Consider the following 27,315-nt stretch of genomic DNA (forward strand, 5'->3'; position numbering starts at 1 on the left):
AAAATAGTAAAAATAAAGAAAATCCCTTGAATGAGTAGGTGTGTCCAAACTTTTGACTGGTACTGTATATAATTAAAAAGTCCAAGTAAGTAAACTCCTGTAACAAATATTGCATTATTCTTGTTAAACTGTTTTGGTTTGTTTTTCTATACTTTTTTTATTATATACAGTATATTTACTGCACATTAACAGAATAACAAGCATTTCACAAATAACAATTGCACCTTGTTTGATTTAAAACAGTCAGTCAGTGGCATCTACAGGACAGATGACCAGTGAAACACTATCTGAACCACCAGGGTTGAAGAATGGATAGAGTTTCTTAGTGAAGGTGCAGCCAGTGAAAGAGTAGATATGACACCTGTCCTCCACATTGTAGAAGGAGACCTGACACTTCTCATAATCCACAAACACCCCCACCTTCTGGGGCTCCTCTCTCAGTAAGAGGGTGACAGGGGAATCAGCATGAGCTGTGTACTTTCCATCCTCCAGCTCTAAAGTCCAGCATCCTTTATTAGGGATCGGTCTAAAACTTTCATTCATATCGATGGACTTTCTGACCACTCCCAAAGTCCACTCAGTCTTCCCCTCCACCTTCACCTCATAGTAAAACTTCCCTGAGAAGCCCACATTTCCGAGGACACAGGACCAATTTGTAAACCTCTTCCCGTTGTCAGAGAGAACCGGATTTAGTTCTCCATGTCTCACTTGTTTCCTGTCATCAGACAGAATGAGTTTACGATGTGCAGTATCAGGGTCTAGAGTCACATTCACTGTGGAGAGAAACATACACTACGGTAAACACAATGACATCATGACATCAACATCAGTGGTATAATACACTACGGTAAACACAATGACATCAACATCAGTGGGTATAATACACTACGGTAAACACAATGACATAATGACATCATCATCAGTTGTATAATACACTATGGTAAACACAATGACATAATGACATCAACATCAGAGGTATAATACACTATGGTAAACACAATGACATCATGACATCATCAGTGGTATAATACACTATGGTAAACACAATGACATCATGACATCAGTGGGTATAATACACTATGGTAAACACAATGACATCATCATCAGTGGTATAATACACTACGGTAAACACAATGACATCATCATCAGTGGTATAATACACTATGGTAAACACAATGACACAATGACATCAACATCAGTGGTGTAATACACTATGGTAGACACAATGACATCAACATCAGTGGCATAATACACTATGGTAAACACAATGACACAATGACATCAACATCAGTGGCATAATACACTATGGTAAACACAATGACACAATGACATCAACATCAGTGGTATAATACACTATGGTAAACACAATGACATCATCATCAGTGGTATAATACACTATGGTAAACACAATGACATCATCATCAGTGGTATAATACACTATGGTAAACACAATGACATCATCATCAGTGGTATAATACACTATGGTAAACACAATGACATCATCATCAGTGGTATAATACACTACGGTAAACACAANTAGGTCATGAGTGACTGAGGTAGAGATAACAGGATATCCTGTAGCAGTTTTCATTAGGTCATGTGTGACTGAGGTAGAGATAACAGGATATCCTGTAGCAGTTTTCATTAGGTCATGTGTGACTGAGGTAGAGATAACAGGATATCCTGTAGCAGTTTTCATTAGGTCATGAGTGACTGAGGTAGAGAACAGGATATCCTGTAGCAGTTTTCATTAGGTCATGTGTGACTGAGGTAGAGATAACAGGACATCCTGTAGCAGTTTTCATTAGGTCATGGGTAAGAACCTCTAAACTAATGTTAATACATGATTTAGGGCTGGATTCAATCAGATCTGTTTTATCCAACATACACATAGCGGTTGTTTTGACAGTGTCAGAGGTGGAACTGAGTTAAGAGCTGTCAAATCCACCAAAGTGGTTTCAAAGCATTTGCTGTTATTCTGTAAGATTATACGAGACAATCCATTTAGCATGATATGTTACGTTTCGTGTGGTATGTATTCATTTGTGGATGTCCATAATCCATTTTGTATGATATCTTACGAATTACAATTTGTATGATATGTTACGAATTGCAATTCGTACAATATGTTATGAATTTCCAACATGTACAATGTTACACATTTTCAAAACATATGATATGTTACAAATTCCAATTTGTTGTGGGTAACGTTAGCTAGGTGGCTAACACTAACGTTAGCTAGCTCTAGGGTTTAGGGGTTATGTTTAGGGTTAGGAGTTGGGTTAAAGGGTATAGGTTAGGGCAGGGGTGTCAAACTCATTCCACGGAGGGCCTATTATCTGCAGGTTTTTGGTTTTTCCTTTCAATAAAGCCCTAGACAACCAGGTGTGGGGAGTTCCTAACTAATTAGTGATGTTAATTCATCAATCAAGTACAAGGGAGGAGCGAAAACCCGCAGACACTCGGCCCCCCGTGGAATGAGTTTGACACCTGTGCGTTAGGGGAAGGGTTAGCTAACATGGTTAAGGTTAGGGTTAAGGAAAAGTTAGCTAAAAGGGTTAAGGTCAGGGTTAGCTAACATGCTAAGTAGTTGCAAAGTAACTAAAAAGTAGCAGCTAAGAAAGTTGCAAAGTTGCTAAATGCTAAAGTTGTCCGTGATGATATTGGAACATCAACCTTTGGGTTGCTAGACGTTTACATTATACGCCCACACAGCCTGACCAACCACCCCCCTTTAGTTTGTGCCTTAAGTAACCTTCTGTCTTATGTAATCATACCAAACAAATCATACTAATCTGAGTGTACCGGATTCACGTTTACTATGTTACATCTAGTCTATGAGACCAGTCTGAATACACAAATGACTCCTGGTATTATACAAAAAGCGGATATTGATATTGGCTGCACTTGCATTAACAGAAATGCAGCCTTGTTTACACGTTGGAACACTGGAATGTGAGATGTAATCTACACCTTCATTAGGATGATAGAAATCCTCATTATTATTTCATGTTTTTTCAATTTGAGTGTAATTATTTCTATATATCCTACACCTTCTCTTTCTGAACTTCTGAAGCCAGTGGGGTGGGTGGGGCTTCGTGACAATGATCAAGAACAGCTCTCACAGATTGACGGCTCCAATGCAGTTCCACCTCAACCAAAATATCCCCTATGTGGGTGTCTGATATCTCTGGTTAACGCTTGATCTGATTGAATCTTTGTCTCAGCCTTACTTGCCCATTCTTACAGCTGTCAAATACACATGGCTGGTGATCACAGTAAATACATGATAGTTATGTCAGGCTAATTCTCTGGCTTGTAGAGTATTGATGAGTTTGGACCAGATCAACAGGACAGTGAGGACACTATTCCTCCCTAAAATACAGCTAGAGTCACATAGTATAAAACACACCTGCATGTCTTCTGATGGTTTCAAAATCTGAAATATAGAGTTAGAGTCTGTTGGTTATGAAAATTAGTAACATACTTCATGGAAATCACAAACAACTGTAAGTGCACATTTGTGCTGTTCAATCCAGACCTCAAACTATGCAGACCTATAACCTTACTAGGACCATGTCAACGTCCTCTGTAGAATAAACGTGTATTTGTCTCCCTCTGGTGTTCGAAAGTATCACTACATCAATTTATTGAACTTCACTGCAACGTTACGTCAAAGGGGCGGTCCTTGGAAAAACATTTATTCAGCTCGACTGCTTCAAGGCACAGACATGGCAAATCAGTCTCTGAATTTGTATCGAGCAGGCGGATCTAAATACATACCTTTCATTGCTTTACAATAACGAATGCGACCTACACACTTCCTTAAACCTAAAATAAGTAAAGAAGTAATTTTGTGTGGGAAGTTAAACATTAAATTAATGCGGAGGCAGACACATTGCATATGCTCAGAACGACAAAAATCGAGGCCTTTACATCGCCCTTCTCCCCTTGTCTATGGGAGGGATGTACGCTGTTTAAAGGTTAGATTGATGACCAAAACCATAGAGAAACAGTGCAAGCAACTGTCAGTTCAACTGGTTATTTAAAGCCGTCCTCGACACGTTACGGAAAGAGATAAGCTGTATAGGAAGCTCTGTAGACCGGTGGTCTGGATATCAACAGTACATTGTTATATCTTGGCATGCATCAGTCAAGTTGAATTGTGTGCAGCACAAAGGACATATACTACACAATGTCTCAGGGAAGACTGTCTGGGCTGTCAATACTCAGTATAGAAAGCAGTTGGACCCGCAACATGGACCTACAGTCCGTGGATATATGGATACTGGACAGACAATACATTGGTAGATGCATTTTGCACACAAACAATGAGGACTTCAAGACACCAGGGGAGTCTCAAACTGGATTTAATTTGATTTAATTTACCTTGAATATTGCAGCCCATTTGTGTAAACTATTAGCCAGACACACCCTGCTGAGTTCAGTAATAAATAGTGTCTGAATTGATCCTCAAGATGACTACTTTTTCCCTCATTGTTCGGCGATTTGATGTGTAACTTTTATTTCAATTTTATAAAGACCAGCTAAATACGGTATATAGCTATATATAGTACACTGCATAATGAAACAATCCCTAGTTAGTGTTTTGAGGGGGACTGACTATTATTTGGCTTTAATAGACTGGTTTTACCCACAACTTTCTATCCAAGCTGAGAGAGAGCCGGAGGACAGCTCATGTTATGCAGGTTCAGGTATTCTATACAGAACAGTTGTATATTCTGGTAGCTGATTAGTATGCGGTTGCCACTAACATTTATTTTACAATCTGCAATGACTGAATTTACAACTTTAATTACTGAATAAGTAATTACATTATTGCCACCAGCCAGTAGTAGAAAATTACGACCAAATAGGCCTGTCTCCCAATTAACATTTATCCATTAGCCAAAGCTAAGCCTTGGCACCACAGAAAGCCTTCCATCGATTCGATAGGCATGCAGCCGCATAGACATGTCGCGATTTCAGCACCATGGCCAGCGATCGGTAGTCTATACTTCGATTTTTATTTTAGGGGGGGAGAACTCCGACCTTGCGAGGGTCCAGAGAAACTGTGTTATGCCCGTGGTGAGATTGATGGTAAATTCAGTAAAATTTAGTGCCAAACACACTGACACAATGTAATAAAACATTTACTACATTAATTATCTATCATACTATAACTGCAAACAAGATTCCAAGAATAAGTACATTCAAAATATTAGAAATCAGTTCTTCCTTTACCTGGACTCCAGTTTGTGTTCACAAAATCTGTGGATACATTATTTTTAACCAATATTAATCATTAAGATATACAGTTTTTTCATCACTGTACACAAACGTTTAGAAATTGTCAATGTATTATTGATGTACTGGAAGACAGCATATACTGAAGCTATAGTTTAGAACCCTGTAATAAGGATATCTTCCATAATGAGTTCTAGAGGGATGCACCCAGAAGAGTGTACCGTCACTACATCCAGTCACTCACGAGTTCATACTTGTACCTAGTCCATCCCTTGTACCTATGTTTGTCCTGTGTCACTGTGTGCCTTTTTTGTTTACTGAAATCTGTAGTTTTGTATAAAAACGGTTATAATCGTAATCATAATCCACTGTTTTCCAATGGAGTAAAAGGTTATGACCTCAAGCAGGCACTACAACTCGATGCTTTTATACATATCCATTATTTAAGGCGGACTGTGTAGCTGTGCTTATTCTTGTTCTGTTATTGTTATAGCGTTGTCAGTTGGACTGGAAATACTTCTCGGCGTCTCCTGCCAAAACTTTAAAAACAAAATCAGCCGTGCAATGACTGGCTGCTCCCTCACCATTAACCAACAACGTCTCCTTTGGCAGAGGTCATGTAAAATGCTACTTTAATAAACTACGGATTTCAGCAAACAAAGAAATGCACACAATTACACAGGACAAACAGGTACACGGTAAGAGTTTAAGAATTGACATGGTATCGCCTGATAGGGACTTGATATAGTCGGAGGTACAGACCCCACAAACTCATCACAACTCCATGGACAAAGCTAGCATATACAGTATAAGCCATCATATACAATAGGTAACAAATCATACTTACCCAGCTGAGAAGCCAGTATTTCTACAGATAAACAGATACATATAGTCAATTAGACACATCAATGGTCTCCAAGGAGGAATCAACATGTGTTTTGTGTTAGCTACCTCTCTCTACAATCTAAAAAGAAAAGGTTCCTGTAGGATCTTTTTGGATAATTTAAGGTTAAAACAATTACGGTTTTAACCTTAACTTAAGGTTCATTTAAGAACCTATATATATATATATATATATATATATCAGTTCGTTTTTTTTAACCTTTGTAGACGTAAGGGGTGCTTTGAAAAACCTATTCAAAAGAGGGGTTCGTTTTGGAAACAGTAAGTGAGTAAAGGGCTCTCGTGTTTGTAATTCAAATTGAGAACATTGGCATTATGGGTCAGCTAGGACTCAGGTAAGGCGTTACAAAAAAAACTGTATTGTATCACTATTACATGAACTAAGACACCTTCTACTATACACTGTTTTGTTTTCTGTTTAAATCTGATACTTTTTGTTTTTATCATGTATGGACTCTGTGTTTTGGAAACATGGAGCCTTTGTCTGGCAAATACATTTATGTTTGTTGTTACACTATACTGCGCTACCAAGCAAAAGGCAGTAACTGCTCATTGTGTGGAACTGAGAAAAATGGCTTTTATTTACCTTGGTTTCACAGTAACTTTATGCAGTTACTGCTAACACAACCCCCATTTTCTCCAAAACACAATACGTGTCACGCGGGACTAAGTGAGCGAAAGAACCAGACGCAGAGAGAGAGAGCCGCTTGGGAAAAATATTCCTTATTTTTACTCTTAACAAAAAAAACAGAATAAACCCGAACATCCAGGGCGCAGTGAAAACACTTGCCAAACACCCAACATACACACACGTAACAAAAACAATCCCGCACACAACAAGGGCGGGTCAAACTCCTAATTATAGGGAAGCTCATTACGAAACAAAAACAACAGGTGCAACTAATAAGACAAAACAAACAGACAAACGAAAAAGGGATCGGTGGCGGCTAGTAGGACGGTGACGACGACCGCCGAGCACCGCCCGAACAGGCAGGGGAGTCAACTTCGGCGGAAGTCGTGACAATACGAGGCAGGATACTTGTCCACATGATTAAGCATGTATTTAATGTTTAAAAAATTACGTTAACTCATTTTCGACCAAATTAGCAGTTGCTGCCTTTTTGCTTGGTAGGTTAGTATAAGAGCTTTGGATTCCCTGTTTTGTGGTTACTTTGGTAGCGCGTCTGATGACGACATCACATGACTGGATTACGAATTGCCTTTAAATTTGACAAAAAACGGCGCTGAATGGTACGATGACGAATGGTTTATGAGTGTGATCACTCATCGGACCGGAGGTAAAGAGGCGAACATTTCATCTGACCAAGGTAAAAAAGTGTCGCTCCTCAACTGTAAATGGATGTTCTCAGTGACAGTGTTAAAAGTGACTGATGCTATTGAAGCTCTGTGACTGATTTATTTGAGCTATTCACTGTGAATAAAGGGGGGAGATTTGTGGTTGTTCTTCCGTTTTGTCTCTGCTCTTTTGTTGTTGGATTTGCCCGCTGAGTTGAGAAATCATTGTGGAGCGGCGAAAAGCAGACGCTTTGCTGATTGGCGACTGTGTCTGAGTTGTGATGATGTTGATTTTGGCTCATTCATTAAGCTACACCGTGCTAAAATGTGTTCATACTGTGCTGGTGGTTGAAAATCAATTGAAGTGAATGTGATTTGATGTTCAGAGCTCTTACAATGGATCCAATGGGAACTTAGCACTTCTAGATCCTTTGAACTTTTGCAAAGTTGGGTGCACTTACTAAAAAAAGAAATGAGATCACACAACTTATGGGGGATGATGGAAATGTTGAATTGCTGACACAAAGATTTCTCAAAGTTGGTTAAGTTGTTGCATGATCCCAATGAGTCCATAAAGGCTTTGTTATCTGCTGAGAAGCCAACAAAGTATCAGGTTGAATGGTACGGCCCAAACGCAGCAACACTGGATTGTTTTGCAACCACATTGGACACATGGATGGAAGAAGCAAACTAATGCACAGCGGCCAAAAAAACTGATGAGGAGGTCCAGACACGTATCTCCAATGTCTCATCAAAACATGTAAATAGATCACAATACAGCAGGCGCTCAGGACAATCCACCACATCTTCTATCAGGCTTCATTTGAAGGCTGAAAGGGAATCCTTACTGGTTAAAGCTGAATCACTGAAAAGGAAACAAGCATTGGAGAAACAGGAGGCTCAATTCAAGGCAGAAAATAAAGGTTTTGAAATTGAAGCTGAAATATTGGCTAACAGTGCTAAGCTGAATGTATTCCATGAGTATGAAGCCTTTCAAGGAATGGCAAATACATCAGATGATGGAATGAACGACACCTGAATGCAATGGGAAGGCCTTAAGATACCATGGGGAAGGTTACTCAAAATGGAGCTAGATCATCTGCTAGGCTCGTGTCACTGGGCAGCTTGTGGCTGGGTTTCCCTTTCTAATCTGTGATAGTTTGTGAGCCCTGCCACATCCGAGAAGAGCTGGTGTAGTAGGATTTGATCTTACTCCTGTATTGACACTTTGCCTGTTTGATGATTCGTTGGAGGGCGTAGCATGATTTCTTTTAACTAAGCGTCCGGGTTTGTGTCCAGCTCCTTGAAGTGTCAGCCTTTAGCTCAGTGCCGATGTTGCCTGTAATCCATGGCTTCTGGTTGGGATATGAATGTACGGTCACTGTGGGGAGGATGTCATCAATGCACTTTAATGAAGCCGGAGAATGATGTATAAACTCCTCACCACTTCCGAATTGAGCGTGTCACTGGTACTTCCTGTTTGAGTTTTTACTTGTAAACAGAATTAAGGAGGATAGTCATGGTCAGATTAGCCAGAGATCTAGTCCAGTTACCAACATATGGAGGCTGACAGAGGGTATGCAGACGCCAAAAGACTTCTGAAAAAACATTGAGAACGTTGAGAAATCTCTCAGCTGGCCGTCCATCAAGGTTGAAGATTCCGAATCCTTACAGGCCTTTGCAGTTTTCCTCACTGGATACTACACAACTATGGATAATGTTAAATATATGGAGGAAATGGACAGCCTGTCAAATATGAGAGCAATAGTCTCAAATCTGCTGTAAATGAAGAAAAATGGAGACGGTCTGCTTAGGACCTACAAGAGAAATGGAAGGAAGAAGTGCCAGGTTCGCTCATCTGGTTACCAAGCCAGGATCGCCTCACATCCCCTGTTTGGAAACCTGAGGGAAACTCCCTCTGCAGCAGTGAAGGAAGGTTCAGGGCCTGTAAGTAGGCCAAGTGTCCTGAAGGAGAGGAAAAGTGGTTTTGGTTTTGCCACCAGTGTCACACCAGCTGTGAAAACAGTGAAGATCTGGGTTGGCAATCCCTATAGTGCTGCACTCAGACAGTGTCCATTCTGTCAAAGAGAACACCGTCTAGACACATGCAGAGAACTGAACACGTAGCCACATCAAGAGAAATGTGACTTTTTGAAGAACAAATGAATCTGCCCGTGTTGTCGGACCCCTGGACACAGGAACAAAGGATGCACACATCAACTTCCCTTTAAACTGTGTTCACGTAAACATCCTACCATGTTGCACATCACCTACAAAGAGGTAAACAGCTGGAAAAGCAACGAAAACAGAGAGCAGAGTTACCAATGTGTTCGTTAAACTAGATGGAGATGCTGGGAGTCACACTTGGGCCGGTGATCCTGATTGCATCCTAGCCATTGTGCATGTGAGGGGGAAAGGAAAGAAAGTAACAGAACAGTGGAACCATATGCCTCTAGATCCAGGCAGTACAGCCCCATTCTGTACAGAATCACTGCTTCAAGATCTCAAGGTCCCTGGAAGAAGAATGGACATTCTTCAAGACTATCAACAAGCAGGAAGTCCTGAGTACCTTTGTTGTCTCTGGCTTGGAGATGAGCAGCCTTGATGACAGTGGTTTTGTGGAACTCCCTGCCGTTTTCACACAGAAGGAAATCCCTGTAACTAAGGAGAACATTCCCACCAGTGGCAGGTGGTGGTAGGAGCTATACGAGGACGGGCTCATTGTAATGGCTGGAGTGGAATCAATGGAATGGAGTCCAACATGTGGTTTCCATATGATTGATGTTTGATATTGTTCCATTTATTCCCATCCAGCCATTACAATGAGCCCGTTCTACTATAGCTCCTCCCACCAGCCTCCACCGATTCCTACCCAGACAGATGTGAACCAATGGCCATATTTGGAAAAGGTGCATCTCAAGCAGACTGCTGAAGTTGTATTGTTGATTGGAACAAACACACCTCAGGCAATGGAGCCATGGATGGTCATAAACAGCCAAGAAGATGGCCCATACGCTGTGAAAACCACTCTGGTCTGGATTGTGAATGGACTTCTAAAAAAGGAGAAAGTCACCCCCTCAAATCATCAAATCAAATGTTATTTGTCACATGTGACGAATATAACAGTATAATATAATATAACCTTACAGTGAAATGCTTACTTATAAGCCCTTAACCAACAAATGCAGCTTTAAGGAAAATACGTGTTAAGTTAAAAAAATTATGAGTAGTAAAAAATAGACAAGTACTTATATTTTTTACAAATAACGAAGAAAAAACCCCACACAATAGCACAATTGGTTAGGAGACCGTAAAACTGCAGCCATTCATTCACCTGTGAAAACCACTCTGGCCTGGATTGTGAATGGTCTTTTTAAAAAGAGGAATGTCTCCAACTATGGGCGGTCTCACGTAATGTCACACAGAATCTCTGCGGTAGAGCTGGAAGAGCTGCTGCAGCAACAGGTCAAGCATGATTTCCCAGAGCGCCACCACGAGGAGCAGCTTGAAATATCAAGAGAAGATCATCTCTTCATGGAGAGTGTATTTCTCAGCCAAGCAGGTGGTGGTTCTCTATATTATTTGCCTCCCACTGAGGAATGAGGATGCTGAATTTCCCAACAACTGCTGTGTGGCAGTACAGCGTGCTCTCAACCTGAAATGGAAACTCAGTAAGAATCCCTAGTCCTGTAAGGACTACACCAACTTCATGGCAGACATCCTGGACAAAGGCTTTGCAGTGATGGCACTCTCACAGAGAGAGTCAAGTTCACTGTGCTTCCATCATGGGTAAGGCCATCATTAAAACCAGTCCCCATACCAGGCATGTATCTCACAGCTGCCACAGTTGATAAGTTGGAGCTCCCACTACAGGACAACACTGATAAAAAGGTCTCTCTCCGTGGACACCACCTTTCTCCGATATGGTCGTTGACTACTTTGGCCCATCTGAAATAAAGCGTGTCAGAGGAAACGTCTGCGGTATGGAGTCATCTTTACATGCCTGAAGATAAGAGCTGTACATATAGAAGTGGCACATTCATGGTAAACTGACTCTTGCATAAATGCAACCAGAAGGTTTGTTGCAAGGAGAAAACAAATGAAGATTATCCTCTTGGATAATGAAACCAACCTTATCAGAGCAGAGCATGAGCTAAAGGAAGTCATTCAGGGCTTGGATGATGCTCAGATACAGGACACCGTGCTCTAAAAAGGCATCACATGGATCTTTAACCCTCCCACTGTATTACACCATGGTGATATTTGGGAGAGACAGAAAAGGACAATCAGAAGGGTTCTCAGTGCTATACTGCTTCAGGAGACACTGGATGATGAAGGACTGCAGACCCTGATCTGTGAAGTAGAGTCCATCATCAATGACAGGTCAATAAAACATCTAGTGACCCTAATGATTTGGAGCCTCTCACCCCCATCCAAACCAACCAAACCAGCTATTCCCGCTGGAGTGTTAATGCCGAAGCTCACCCCCATCCAAACCAACCAAACCAGCTATTCCCCCTGGAGTGTTAATGCCGAAGGATTGTTACGCCAGAAGGTGATGATACCAAGCGCAATACACACGAGTGCACAAAACATTAGGAACACCTGCCATGTCTTCCATGTCTGTCCAGGTGAATCCAGGTGAAAGCTATGATCCCTTATTGATGTCACTTGTTTCATCCACTTTAAATCAGTGTAGATGAAGGAGAGGACACAGGTTAAAGAAATATTTTTAAGCCTTGAGACAATTGAGACATGGATTGTGTATGTGTGCCATTCAGAGGGTGAATGGACAAGACAAAATATTTAAGTGTCTTTAAATGTGGTATAGTAGTAAAGGGAAAAGGAAAGGTGGATACCTAGACAGTTTAACAACTGAATGCATTCAACTGAAATGTCTTCCGCATTTAACCCAACCCCTCTGAATCAGAGAGGTGCGGGAGGCTGCCTTAATTGACATCCACGTCTTTGGCACCCGGAGAACAGTGTGTTAACTGCCTTGTTCAGGGACTAGTAGGTGCCAGGCGTACCGGTTTGAGTCAAGAACTGCTTTTTTAAATTAATTTTTTAACATTTGAGTTATTTAGCAAATGCTCTCATCCAGAGTGACTTACAGTTAGTGCCTTTATCTTAAGATAACTAGTTAGGATAATCACACATCACAGGCACAGTAAGTACACTTTTCCTCAATAAAGTAGCAATCAGCAAAGTCAGAGCTAGAAGGGGGGGGGCTTATTTAAGAAACTCTTTGAAGAGGTTTTCAGGTGCTTTCGGAAGATGGGCAGGGACTCTGCTGTCCTAGCTTCAGGGGGAAGCTGGTTCCACCATTGGGGTGCCAGGACAGAGAAGAACTTGGACTGGGATGGGAGGGCCAAGAGACCAGAGGTGGCAGAATGGAGTGCTTGGGTTGGGGTGTAGGGTTTGAGAATAGCCTGAAGGTAGGGAAGGGCAAATCCTTTTGCTGCTATGTAGGTAAGCACCCTGGTCTTCTAGAGGTTGCAAGTTTCAACTGGAAGCCAGTGGAGTGTGCAGATGAGCAGGGTGACATGGGAGAACTTGGGAAGGTTGTAAACCAGGTGGGCTGCAGCATTCTGGTTTAGTTGCAGGGGTTTGATGGCACAAGCAGAGAGCCCAGCCAACAGCGAGTTGTGGTAGTTCAGAGAGATGACAAGTGCCTAGATTAGGACCAGTGGCGCTTCCTGTGTGAGGTAGGGTCGTACGGATGTTGTAGAGCATGAACCTGCAGCAGCAAGTCACTGCTTTGATGTTTGCAGAGAACGACTGTTTTCCAGGATCACGTTTAGGTTCTTTGCACTCTGGGAGGGCGACACGGTGAAGTTGTCAACCGTGATGGAGAGGAGTGAGGGTATGACGGAGCCAAGTGACTTGGTGTATAGAGAGAAGAGGAGAGGGCCTAGAACCGAGCCCTGGGGGACACCAGTAGTGGGAGTACGTGGTGCAGACCCAGATCCTCTCTACTGATGGTTCCCAGTGTCGAAGGTAGTGGATAGACCTAGGAGGATGAGAACAGAGGAGAGATTGTCCGCTTTGGCAATACGGAGAGCCTCCGTGACACAGAGAATAGCCGTCTCGGTTGAGTCACCAGTCTTGAAGCCTGACTGGTTAAGGTCAAATCGTTCTGAGAGAGCTAACGAGACAGTTGATCAGAGACGGCACACTCAATTGTTTTGGAAAGAAAATAAAGGGATAAAGGTCTATAGATTTTTACGTCAGATGAGTTGAGTGTTGATTTCTCAACAGTTTCCCGTGTGTATCAAGAATGGTCCACCGCCCAAAGGAGATCCAGCCAACTGGACACAACTGTGGGAAGCATTGGAGTCAACATGGGCCAGCATCCCCGTGGAACGCTTTTGACACCTTGTAGAGTCCATTCCCCGACAAATTGAGGCTGTTCTAAGGGCAAAAAGGGTTGCAACTCAATATTAGGAAGGTGTTCCTAATGTTTTGTAACCTCAGCGTATGTCAGACTTGATCTTAGAGAAGTGGACCAAAGATAATCTTACTGAGTTGCAAGAGACAAACATTGACAAGAAAGAGAAGAAACTTTGTCCCTGGGGACATGGTTCTCATCAGGATGACTCTGGTCTCTGTGCGAGGGGTTGATGGGTTAAAGGTTCCAAACTGTCTGTTCAAGCAGTTGAAACACAGTTAGGACACCCATCAGTACCACACAAGACATGCAGCAAGAGGTCTCTTCACAGTCCCCAGGTCCAGAACTGGACTACATGGAACTCTGCCACTGCAGGTAACTCAAGTAAACACTAAAAACAAATAAAAGAGCACCTTACGGCACAACGGGGACTGTGAAGAGAGACTTTTTAATATATTTTTTATTGTATTATGTAGTGTTATGTATTTATGTAGTGTTTATGTCATGTTATAGTATTTATTTTATTGTTGTGTTTTGTTTCCTGTTTGGACCCCAGGAATAGAAGCCGTTGCCTAAATACTAAACTTGTGGCTTATGGGGGCAAGTCACACAACCACCCAGAATCCAGAGGGCTGGTTATGCAGGTGAGAACTCAGACCACCACAGGTTGAAGGCCCTTCACCAAGCTATAACATTTCTGTTTGTTGTTACACTATCGGAGCTTTGGATTCCCTGTTTTGTGGTTACTTTGAAAGCGTGTCTGACGTCGGAATCGCAAACCTGTGGCCTCATGGTAAGTTTTGAAGTGGATTAGGAATTGTCTTTATAAAATGGTTCACATCATTCTTTCAAAGTGATGATCTGAGACTCCTTGTCTCATATCACTTCTCTAATGTCATAAATCCTAATTGAGTTCCACCACCTAAATGAGTCCAGCGTATCTCTGTGAGACAACTTCTACAATGAAGATATTCTATCCTCCCACCACTTCTTAATGTCATTAATTAAATGTGACTGGTGATTCAGGTGTATCAGAGACTACCTCTCTCTAGTCTAGTGGTCCTCTACAGTCTCAACACATCCTGTTCTATAACATCAACATTAAATGTGACTGGTCCATCAGTGATCCAGGTGTATCAGAGACTACCTCTCTCTAGTCTAGTGGTCCTCTACAGTCTCAACACATCCTGTTCTAGAACATTATTCTATGGTCTGAAGACACTGGGATATGAAGGACACTACTTACCCAGTTGACTAGTCAGATCCTTTTCAACCTTAACTGTAGACATAGATAATAGGGTAGAAGTCAGGAAAAGTTCATGTGAACAACATTATGTGGGTTCTACTTCACTAGAAATTACATCTATTGAAGATAAATTTGGTTTAAATAATGTTAATAAAGTGATGATCTGAAGACAATACTTTCTATTCTGGGCCCTTGAGGTTAACTTTAAACATGTAGAGTAGATGGAAGACAGTGAGAACATCATTAACATGAACACTAGTAGATGTAGTCTCTCTCTGGGACTCTTTGTCTCATATCACTTCTCTAACGTCACAAATCCTAATTGAGTTCCACCACCTTAATGAGTCCAGCGAACCTCTGTGAGACAACTTCTACAATGAAGATATTCTACCTCCCACCACTTCTTAATTTCATTAAATAAATGTGACTGGTCCATCAGTGATCCAGGTGTATCAGAGACTACCTCTCTCTAGTCTAGTGGTCCTCTACAGTCTCAACACATCCTGTTCTAGAACATCAACATTAATGTGACTGGTCCATCAGTGATCCAGGTGTATCAGAGACTACCTCTCTCTAGTCTAGTGGTCCTCTACAGCCTCAACACATCCTGTTCTAGAACATCAACATTAATGTGACTGGTCCATCAGTGATCCAGGTGTATCAGAAACTACCCTCTGAGTACACTACAGGTTAATATTTGGTTGAGACGTTGATCAATGAGATTACAACCTACAGTATATTCACCCACTCTAAAAGACAGCAAGAAGTTATTTACATTTCCCGTGTGTTTTCACTATGCTTTAAAACCATCTAAAAGCACAACCAAATTCCAGTGGAAAAACAATGTCTGATTTTTTGTTTTGTTGTCACCCAAATGTCTATCACTGCGCTTTCAACTAATTTAAATCACAGCAAAGTTCAACTGGGAATACAATGTCAGATATGTTGTTTATTTATAGAACAGATTAATGTTAATATCCCTGTGCTTCATCTAATAGCAAAATCAAATGATCTGGACTGTAGTTCAAATTTAAACATATAAATTGGTTGACAAAATTCTAGTGGTTCTAATAATATTATCAAAGTGATGATCTGAAGATGCTACTTACCTAGCTTCCCAGTGTGGTCATCTGTAAACATGTAGAGTAGATGGAAGACAGTGAGAACATCATTAACATGAACACTAGTAGATGTAGTCTCTCTCTGGGACTCCTTGTCTCATATCAATGTTCCAATATCAGAAGGAGCATATTCAATGAGCTCAGAATTACCTTCTTAAAGTGTTTTCCTACCTAAAATTGATAAATTAAAGAAATATGTACTTTTGTGGGTCTTGTGATGTTAGTAAAGTGATGATCTGCAGACAGTACTTACTATTCTGGGCCCAGAGGTCAACTGTAAATATGGAGAGTAGATGGAAGACAGTGAGAACATCATTAACATGAACACTAGAAGATGTAGTCTCTCTCTGGGACTCCTTGACTCATATCAATGTTACAACATCAGGAACACCTGGGGCCAATCAGTAGTTGAAACAATAACAAAGTGTGATTCCAGCCACTGTTGTTTTGGTAGAAAGCTGAGGGAGGGGCTGGAGAAATAATATCACTCTCAAATTCATAGACAGAGCTATGGATACAAGGACTGACCATCCATGATACAGTATCAACATTATAGTTTTAAATATGTTTCGAGGCCACATAGTGTTTGTTTACATTTACTTTGTTTACAAACATTGAGATAAAACAAGGTTATATTTGGGGTTCTGATGGGGTACAACAGTTAAACTAAGCTCTTTAATCATTAACAAGTTATATTCTTCAAGAATCAAGGGGTAGAAAGTTAATTTATAAAAAAAAAATGGATGATGCAACTACCGATTCCACTTTGTGCTCAACAAAAACATAACATAGTTTAAATAATTCTAGCAAAGTGATGATCTGAAGACACGACTTACCTCTCTCCTTCTTGAGGTCATCTGTAAATATGTAGAGTAGATGGAAGACAGTGAGAACATCATTAACATGAACACTAGTAGATGTAATCTCTCTCTGGGACTCCTTGTCTCATATCAATGTTACAACATCAGATAAAAGTCAGGGAACATTAATATGATGTGTTTCTACTTCACTAGAAGTTTCATCTTTAGAAGAGACATTGGTTTATATAATGTTATCAATGTGGTGATTTAAAGACACGACTTACCTCTCTCCTTCTTGATGACATCTGTAAATATGGAGAGTAGATGGAAGACAGTGAGAACATCATTAACATGAACACTAGAAGATGTAGTCTCTCTCTGGGACTCCTTGACTCATATCACTTTTCTAAAGTCACAAATCCTAATTAAGTTCCATGAGCCCAGCATACCTCTGTGAGACAACTTCTACAATAAATATATTCTACCCTAACACCACTTCTACATTTAATTAATTAAATGTGACTGGTCCATCAGTGATCCAGGTGTATCAGAGACTACCTCTCTCTAGTCTAGTGGTCCTCTACAGTCTCAACACATCCTGTTCTAGAACATCAACATTAATGTGACTGGTCCATCAGTGATCCAGGTGTATCAGAGACTACCTCTCTCTAGTCTAGTGGTCCTCTACAGCCTCAACACATCCTGTTCTAGAACATCAACATTAATGTGACTGGTCCATCAGTGATCCAGGTGTATCAGAGACTACCTCTCTCTAGTCTAGTGGTCATCTACAGCCTCAACACATCCTGGTCTATAACATCAACATTAATGGGACTGGTCCATCAGTGATCCAGGTGTATCAGAGACTGTGCTACAAAAATAAAATAAAAATAAAAATGGTTGACATAATTGTAGTGAAGATCTGAAGACACTACTTACCCCCCTCCTTTGTTTGGTCATCTGTAAATATGTAGAGTAGATGGAAGACAGTGAGAACATCATTAACATGTTAATTAGAAGTTGTAGTCTGCATAGTGAATCTTTACAGTCATGTGTGTAGTCTGGGTTATGGACAATAAAACCACTACTTACCCCGCTGCAGTTTAAGTTGATCTATTATCACACCTGCAGATTGAAATCAGTCATCAGTGTTAACATGTTAATCACCTGCAGATTAAAATCAGTCATCAGTGTTAACATGTTAATCACCTGCAGATTAAAATCAGTCATCAGTGTTAACATGTTAATCACCTGCAGATTAAAATCAGTCATCAGTGTTAACATGTTAATCACCTGCAGATTGAAATCAGTCATCAGTGTTAACATGTTAATCACCTGCAGATTAAAATCAGTCATCAGTGTTAACATGTTAATCACCTGCAGATTAAAATCCGTCATCAGTGTTAACATGTTAATCACCTGCAGGTGTAGTATATTATCCTGTATCCATAGAATACAACCACTGTGAATGTGTTGAGGATGAAAAAAGCACTGCAGACATTTACTTTTAACAATGAAACATTCATATCATCTCTCCATTACCTTTCTTATTATGTATGCAGTAGATAGCCAGAGCTAACCCAATCACAGTGACGGCTCCCAGACAGCTTAACACAATGAAGGTCTTTCTCCATGGGGTTGCGTAATCAAATAACTCACCTAAAACACACACATCAACAACAGGGGTTGGTACTAATACTACCACACACATCACTACACATCAACAACAGGGATTGGTACTAATACTACCACACACATCACTACACATCAACAACAGGGTTTGGTACTAATACTACCACACACATCATTACACATCAACAACAGGGTTTGGTACTAATACTACCACACACATCATTACACATCAACAACAGGGTTTGGTACTAATACTACCACACACCATTACACATCAACAACAGGGTTTGGTACTAATACTACCACACACATCATTATACATCAACAACAGGGTTTGGTACTAATACTACCACACATCATTACACATCAACAACAGGGTTTGGTACTAATACTACCACACATCATTACACATCAACAACAGGGTTTGGTACTAATACTACCACACACATCAACAACAGGGTTTGGTACTAATACTACCACACACATCATTATACATCAACAACAGGGTTTGGTACTAATACTACCACACACATCAACAACAGGGTTTGGTACTAATACTACCACACATCAACAACAGGGTTTGGTACTAATACTACCACACATCATTACACATCAACAACAGGGGTTGGTACTAATACTACCACACATCACTACACATCAACAACAGGGGTTGGTACTAATACTACCACACATCAACATCAGGGTTTGGTACTAATACTACCACACACACCATTACACATCAACAACAGGGGTTGGTACTAATACTACCACACATCATTACACATCAACAACAGGGTTTGGTACTAATACTACCACACATCATTACACATCAACAACAGGGTTTGGTACTAATACTACCACACATCAACAACAGGGTTTGGTACTAATACTACCACACATCAACAACAGGGTTTGGTACTAATACTACCACACATCATTACACATCAACAACAGGGGTTGGTACTAATACTACCACACACATCATTACACATCAACAACAGGGTTTGGTACTAATACTACCACACATCATTACACATCAACAACAGGGTTTGGTACTAATACTACCACACACACCATTACACATCAACAACAGGGGTTGGTACTAATACTACCACACATCATTACACATCAACAACAGGGGTTGGTACTAATACTACCACACACACATCATTACACATCAACAACAGGGTTTGGTACTAATACTACCACACATCACTACACATCAACAAAAGGGGTTGGTACTAATACTACCACACATCAACATCAGGGTTTGGTACTAATACTACCCCACATCAACAACAGGGTTTGGTACTAATACTACCACACACACCATTACACATCAACAACAGGGGTTGGTACTAATACTACCACACATCATTACACATCAACAACAGGGTTTGGTACTAATACTACCACACACATCAACAACAGGGTTTGGTACTAATACTACCACACATCATTACACATCAACAACAGGGTTTGGTACTAATACTACCACACACATCATTACACATCAACAACAGGGTTTGGTACTAATACTACCACACACATCATAACACATCAACAACAGGGGTTTGGTACTAATACTACCACACACCATTACACATCAACAACAGGGTTTGGTACTAATACTACCACACACATCAACAACAGGGTTTGGTACTAATACTACCACACACATCATTACACATCAACAACAGGGTTTGGTACTAATACTACCACACACATCAACAACAGGGTTTGATACTAATACTACCACACACATCACTACACATCAACAACAGGGTTTGGTACTAATACTACCACACACATCACTACACATCAACAACAGGGTTTGGTACTAATACTACCACACACATCATTACACATCAACAACAGGGTTTGGTACTAATACTACCACACACATCATTACACATCAACAACAGGGTTTGGTACTAATACTACCACACACATCAACAACAGGGTTTGGTATTAATACTACCACACACATCATTACACATCAACAACAGGGTTTGGTACTAATACTACCACACACATCATTATACATCAACAACAGGGTTTGGTACTAATACTACCACACACATCAACAACAGGGTTTGGTACTAATACTACCACACATCAACAACAGGGTTTGGTACTAATACTACCACACACATCATTACACATCAACAACAGGGTTTGGTACTAATACTACCACACACATCATTATACATCAACAACAGGGTTTGGTACTAATACTACCACACACATCAACAACAGGGTTTGGTACTAATACTACCACACATCAACAACAGGGTTTGGTACTAATACTACCACACATCATTACACATCAACAACAGGGGTTGGTACTAATACTACCACACATCACTACACATCAACAACAGGGGTTGGTACTAATACTACCACACATCAACATCAGGGTTTGGTACTAATACTACCACACACACCATTACACATCAACAACAGGGGTTGGTACTAATACTACCACACATCATTACACATCAACAACAGGGTTTGGTACTAATACTACCACACATCATTACACATCAACAACAGGGTTTGGTACTAATACTACCACACATCATTACACATCAACAACAGGGTTTGGTACTAATACTACCACACATCATTACACATCAACAACAGGGTTTGGTACTAATACTACCACACATCATTACACATCAACAACAGGGTCTGGTACTAATACTACCACACATCATTACACATCAACAACAGGGTTTCATACTACTACTACCACACACATCAACAACAGGGTTTGGTACTAATACTACCACACACATCAACAACAGGGTTTGGTACTAATACTACCACACACATCAACAACAGGGTTTGGTACTAATACTACCACACATCATTACACATCAACATCAGGGTTTGGTACTATTACTACCACACATCATTACACATCAACAACAGGGTTTGGTACTAATACTACCACACATCAACAACAGGGTTTGGTACTAATACTACCACACATCATTACACATCAACAACAGGGTTTGGTACTAATACTACCACACACATCAACAACAGGGTTTGGTACTAATACTACCACACACATCAACAACAGGGTTTGGTACTGTCGTGTCTTTTCTATCGTTAAATTGAAGACTTATAGTTTTTATCAAAGATTCCTGTAATTAGGGATTACGTGATCACTTGAGTAATAACGTAACTAATTAACTATGAATTCGAGGGCACCAGGGAAAGTTATTAGATTACAAAGTTATAATTTCCCAATATAACCTTTCAGATATTTTCATATCTGATCAATAGTCCTCTAATTAATGATTTATTTACTTTACCTCACGTTAGTCTCATTCCAAACGTCGTAAATTGTTGATTATCTGCACGAACCCAGTCTTCACTATGAGTTATCCATACATAGATTGTCTTAAATCATTTATTTATTACTAACTAATTAATTCACAGAAATGCATAAATAAACAAACAAACTTAAAATAGTTACATGAAATGATAGGAGAAATATGCCCTAGTGTGCTGAACCGGCATAGACAAAGTTAGACAAAGGGAAAATGGCGGGTCGACTAAGAATTCGCTACAGTGTCCATAATTATAACAATTGACATGCTAATCCTTACACATGAACGCTCACTCATTCGGGAACAATTGCAATCAATATATATATATAGTTACGCTCGGTGTGTGTCGTCCTGATCATTGGAGCGAAGTTAGTTTCTGTTGGAGTGAAGTTCTGTCTCGGTTATTGTGGATTGTTCAGAGTGACATTCGTTATAGAATGGCTGTTTCGGCGGTTCTTTCTTCACGTTCAATGATACCGAATTCCTAGCTGCAGACTAGTAGTCAATATCAAAACTTGTTGTTATTCGTATAAGAGTTTAACCACGTGGTATGGTTAAAGATTCAGCAATGTTACCTTAACCTTTGTTCTCCCCATGGAGAGAAAACATGGTCTAATGGTAATTTCTCAGAGTTGGCTTTTATTCAGATAGCAGAGAGGGGCTGTCCTTGGATGTCTGACCCAACTGGCTCAGGGGCTGTCCCATGGTCTCTGACCCAACTGGCTCAGGGGCTGTCCCATGGTCTCTGACCCAACTGGCTCAGGGCGGTCCTTGGATTTAGTTCAAATACAACAGGGATTTGTATTTTTCTTCATCAAACAGTTCAAAATCATATTACACAATTATACAAACAGTATCATACTCACTCATTAATTTTATACAACAAACAGATGTAAACCTCATATCTGAGGTTATTATATAAACAGCGGCATGGTAATGTAGTCCCACAGTCTCTCATGAGTTTCCCACGTGGTGGCCAATGGGCATGTTAATAGCTGGACTCTCCACCGATCCTTTATATTTTTGCAGGAACATGAAATATGTTCGTACCTCAAGTTCTGTGAGGTGGGAGAAAATTCCTTTGTCCTGAAAGTTTACCCGCTGTCTAATACTGTTGGGCCATGAGGAGATTCTCAGGAATTTACGACCTCTCTGTGACCACAGCATGGGTTGAAGAGGCAGGGAAAGGCAGGGAGAGGGGGTGGTGAGGTTTGCAATACCCAAGCAGGCGACGTCATGACAGTACTAATACTACCACACACATCATTACACATCAACAACAGGGTTTGGTACTAATACTACCACACACATCAACCACAGGGTTTGGTACTAATACTACCACACATCATTACACATCAACAACAGGGATTGGTACTAATACTACCACACATCATTACACATCAACAACAGGGTTTGGTACTAATACTACCACACATCATTACACATCAACAACAGGGTTTGGTTCTAATACTACCACACATCATTACACATCAACTACAGGGTTTGGTTCTAATACTACCACACATCATTACACATCAACAACAGGGTTTGGTACTAATACTACCACACACATCATTACACATCAACAACAGGGTTTGGTACTAATACTACCACACATCATTACACATCAACAACAGGGTTTGGTACTAATACTACCACACACATCAACAACAGGGTTTGGTACTATTACTACCACACACATCATTACACATCAACAACAGGGATTGGTACTAATACTACCACACACATCATTACACATCAACAACAGGGTTTGGTACTATTACTACCACACACATCATTACACATCAACAACAGGGATTGGTACTAATACTACCACACATCATTACACATCAACAACAGGGTTTGGTACTAATACTACCACACATCATTACACATCAACAACAGGGTTTGGTACTAATACTACCACACACATCAACAACAGGGTTTGGTACTAATACTACCACACACATCAACAACAGGGTTTGGTACTAATACTACCACACATCATTACACATCAACAACAGGGTTTGGTACTAATACTACCACACATCATTACACATAAACAACAGGGTTTGGTACTAATACTACCACACACATCAACAACAGGGTTTGGTACTAATACTACCACACACATCATTACACATCAACAACAGGGTTTGGTACTATTACTACCACACACATCATTACACATCAACAACAGGGATTGGTACTAATACTACCACACATCATTACACATCAACAACAGGGATTGGTACTAATACTACCACACACATCAACAACAGGGATTGGTACTAATACTACCACACACATCATTACACATCAACAACAGGGTTTGGTACTAATACTACCACACACATCAACAACAGGGTTTGGTACTAATACTACCACACATCATTACACATCAACAACAGGGTTTGGTACTAATACTACCACACATCATTACACATCGACAACAGGGTTTGGTACTAATACTACCACACAGCAGTTGAGTGTGCCATAATAAACACTATCCTTTTGTATTGTTGTCTCAAAGCCTTTGGATAAATCATATACTGGATATTAACACATCAATATCTCTGGTGTTTCATGTCTAAATAATATCATGTTGTTACTCACTAGGGAGGTGAATCTCTGTCTCCATCTTCTCATTGATCCGGCTCTGTTGGACTCTGCAGGTAAAGCGGTTGGTGTCAGTCTCCTGGACAATGACATGTTGTTTGACTCTGTAGAATCCCTTGAAGTCTCTGTGTGTCTCAGGAGGACCAGCAGAGAGATTGACTCCTTTACTGTCCAGCCACACCAGCTCAGGCTGAGGGTGCCAGCCTTCTGATTCACACAGCAAACCCATCCCTCCCTCTCTGTGTCCTTCAATGGACACCACTGGCTTGGATCCTATAGCTACAGACACACAGATAGACTGGATGTTACCTGGTGACAGGCTGTGAACAAATAGACACATACTGTATCCAGTAATATGAAGGAAAGAGGTGATGTCATTGTACTGTAGTTAGATTATTACAATAACATGAAAATAAACCTCACCTTCAACGAGGACTTGAATAGTGAAATCATCATACCAGCTCTTTGCTTTAATAAAGCATTTGTAACGTCCCTCATCAGTGCCTTGTACGCTGGTCAGTTTCAAAGAGGTGTTTCCCCTCCACAGTTCCTCTTCAAACAGTGATGTTCTTCCTCTATAGAAGAGAATCTGATCCTCTCGTATGATTTTTCTGTTTTGGTAACGATAGACACGACCGTCTTTGGAGTCCAGGTTCAGCCAGTCCGCTGTCATGTCCTCAGCACTGATGTTGGGTTTGAGGTAACAGGGCAGAATGATGTCATCACCAGCTACAGCAACAATGGGATCAGTTGGACCAAGAACCTCAAACCTCTCTGAAGAGAAAAGACGAGTAACAGTTTCAATAGTTTATAGAGTTATCCTCTGTCATCTACACTGCTCTGAAATACACTGTAGTATATATAGTAGTACTATACACTGCAGTATATATAGTAGTACTATACACTGTAGTATATATAGTAGTACGAGACACTGTAGTATATATAGTAGTACCAGACACTGTGGTGTATATATAGTAGTACTATACTACTTTACACTGTAGTACATATAGTAGTACTATACTATTATACACTGTGATATATATATATAGTAGTACTAGACACCGTAGTGTTTATATAGTAGTACTAGACACTGTAGTGTGTATATATAGTAGTACTAGACACTGTAGTGTGTATACACAGTAGTACTAGACACTTTAGTGTATATATAGTAGTATTAGACACTGTAGTGTATATATAGTAGTACTAGACACTGTAGTGTGTATATATAGTAGTACTAGAAACTGTAGTGTGTATATATAGTAGTACTAGACCCTGTAGTGTGTGTATATATAGTAGTACTAGACCCTGTAGTGTGTATATATAGTAGTACTAGACACTGTAGTATATATAGTAGTCCTATACACTGTAGTATATATAGTAGTACTAGACACTGTAGTGTATATATGGTAGTACTAGACACTGTAGTGTATATATGGTAGTACTAGACACTGTAGTGTATATAGTAGTCCTAGACACTGTAGTGTATATATAGTAGTACTAGACACTGTAGTGTGTGTATATAGTAGTACTAGACACTGTAGTGTGTGTATATAGCAGTACTAGACACTGTAGTGTGTATATATAGTAGTACTAGAGCCTGTAGTGTGTATATATAGTAGTACTAGACCCTGTAGTGTGTATATATAGTAGTACTAGACCCTGTAGTGTGTATATATAGTAGTACTAGACACTGTAGTATATATAGTAGTCCTAGACACTGTGTATATATAGTAGTCCTAGTTGAGTTTTTACATCAGTGCAGATTAAGGAAAGAAGACTAGGAGAGGAATGCACCTTAAGACTACACAAGCAACTAAAGACACAATACGATCATATTAATCACACACACACACACACACACACACACACACACACACACACACACACACACACACACACACACACACACACACACACACACACACACACACACACATCAGTGCAGATGAAGGAAAGGAGACTAGGAGATGAAAACACCTTAGGCCATGCACCCTAAAGGGATCTACACAGTTTACACAATGGAGCCACCGGACAATAGTAGTAGAACTATCTAGACAGAGAAGCAAAAGGACCTCCGTCGGCTACGTTTGATTAGACTGTGTAGAACCCTTAAGACCACAATAGTGACTAAAGACACAATGAGATCATATTAATCACACACACAGAGGTATTGAAAGCAGTGAGATATTAAATGTGTATTCCACTGTACCAGAGCCTGCTGTGTGTAGGAGATGTAGAAGAATCAGACAGTCTAGTTGAGCCACCTTCATTCCTGAAGACAATTACATTCATCATAAAGAGAAAGACTAACATAACTTGAAACCAGGAAAGCAATACTGTAGCATTAATTCTACAATAACAATGGATAACATAGTATAACACATTTCAAAAGACAACTAGCTGATCCATTTACCTGGTTGAATCGGTCCTATTGAGGCACTGCAGTCTGATAAATGTACTAGTGTTCTGTGATCAAACTATTGTGATGTGATCAAACTACCTTCTTGTTCTTTCTATTCCTTGGAACAAGAACCTGTTCAACTGCATCGCTGCACACAACTGTTGCCTAGTGAGCTCAGAATCAGATAACATGAGAGTGAACTGTGGGGGTGAAATTTGGTTGTAGTTTCCGAGCCTGGCTGATGTCGGGACCATGTGACACAGCGAGAGAAGCTGTGCCCCACTGGTCTGGGAACCCTGTCGTAATAATTCAATA

At 40.3% G+C, this 27,315-nt stretch overlaps 1 protein-coding gene across 2 annotated transcripts; it reads right to left on the minus strand.

Annotated features, from left to right (window-relative positions):
* Window positions 1-13: 13 nt before the first annotated feature.
* On the minus strand, window positions 14-27,270 carry LOC129865271 (butyrophilin subfamily 2 member A1-like). 2 transcript variants are annotated; one of them, XM_055937908.1, is made up of 16 exons: window positions 27,013-27,270; window positions 26,809-26,871; window positions 25,023-25,373; window positions 24,597-24,878; window positions 18,547-18,663; window positions 18,097-18,129; window positions 17,944-17,964; window positions 17,289-17,309; window positions 17,041-17,061; window positions 16,458-16,478; window positions 16,193-16,213; window positions 15,084-15,116; window positions 6,095-6,115; window positions 5,245-5,271; window positions 3,413-3,439; window positions 14-773 (listed from the first exon to the last, which is right to left on the minus strand). In XM_055937908.1, exons 2-16 carry the CDS (start codon window positions 26,867-26,869, stop codon window positions 244-246), a joined length of 1,587 nt encoding a protein of 528 aa, XP_055793883.1. In that variant the 5' UTR covers window positions 26,870-26,871; window positions 27,013-27,270; the 3' UTR covers window positions 14-243. The 2 variants fall into 2 exon arrangements, with proteins under 2 accessions (XP_055793883.1, XP_055793892.1); XM_055937917.1 differs by lacking the exon at window positions 6,095-6,115.
* Between the last annotated feature and the right edge of the window lie 45 nt (window positions 27,271-27,315).

This window comes from Salvelinus fontinalis, chromosome 1, assembly GCF_029448725.1.
Source record: "Salvelinus fontinalis isolate EN_2023a chromosome 1, ASM2944872v1, whole genome shotgun sequence".
NCBI classification, from domain to species: domain Eukaryota; kingdom Metazoa; phylum Chordata; class Actinopteri; order Salmoniformes; family Salmonidae; genus Salvelinus; species Salvelinus fontinalis.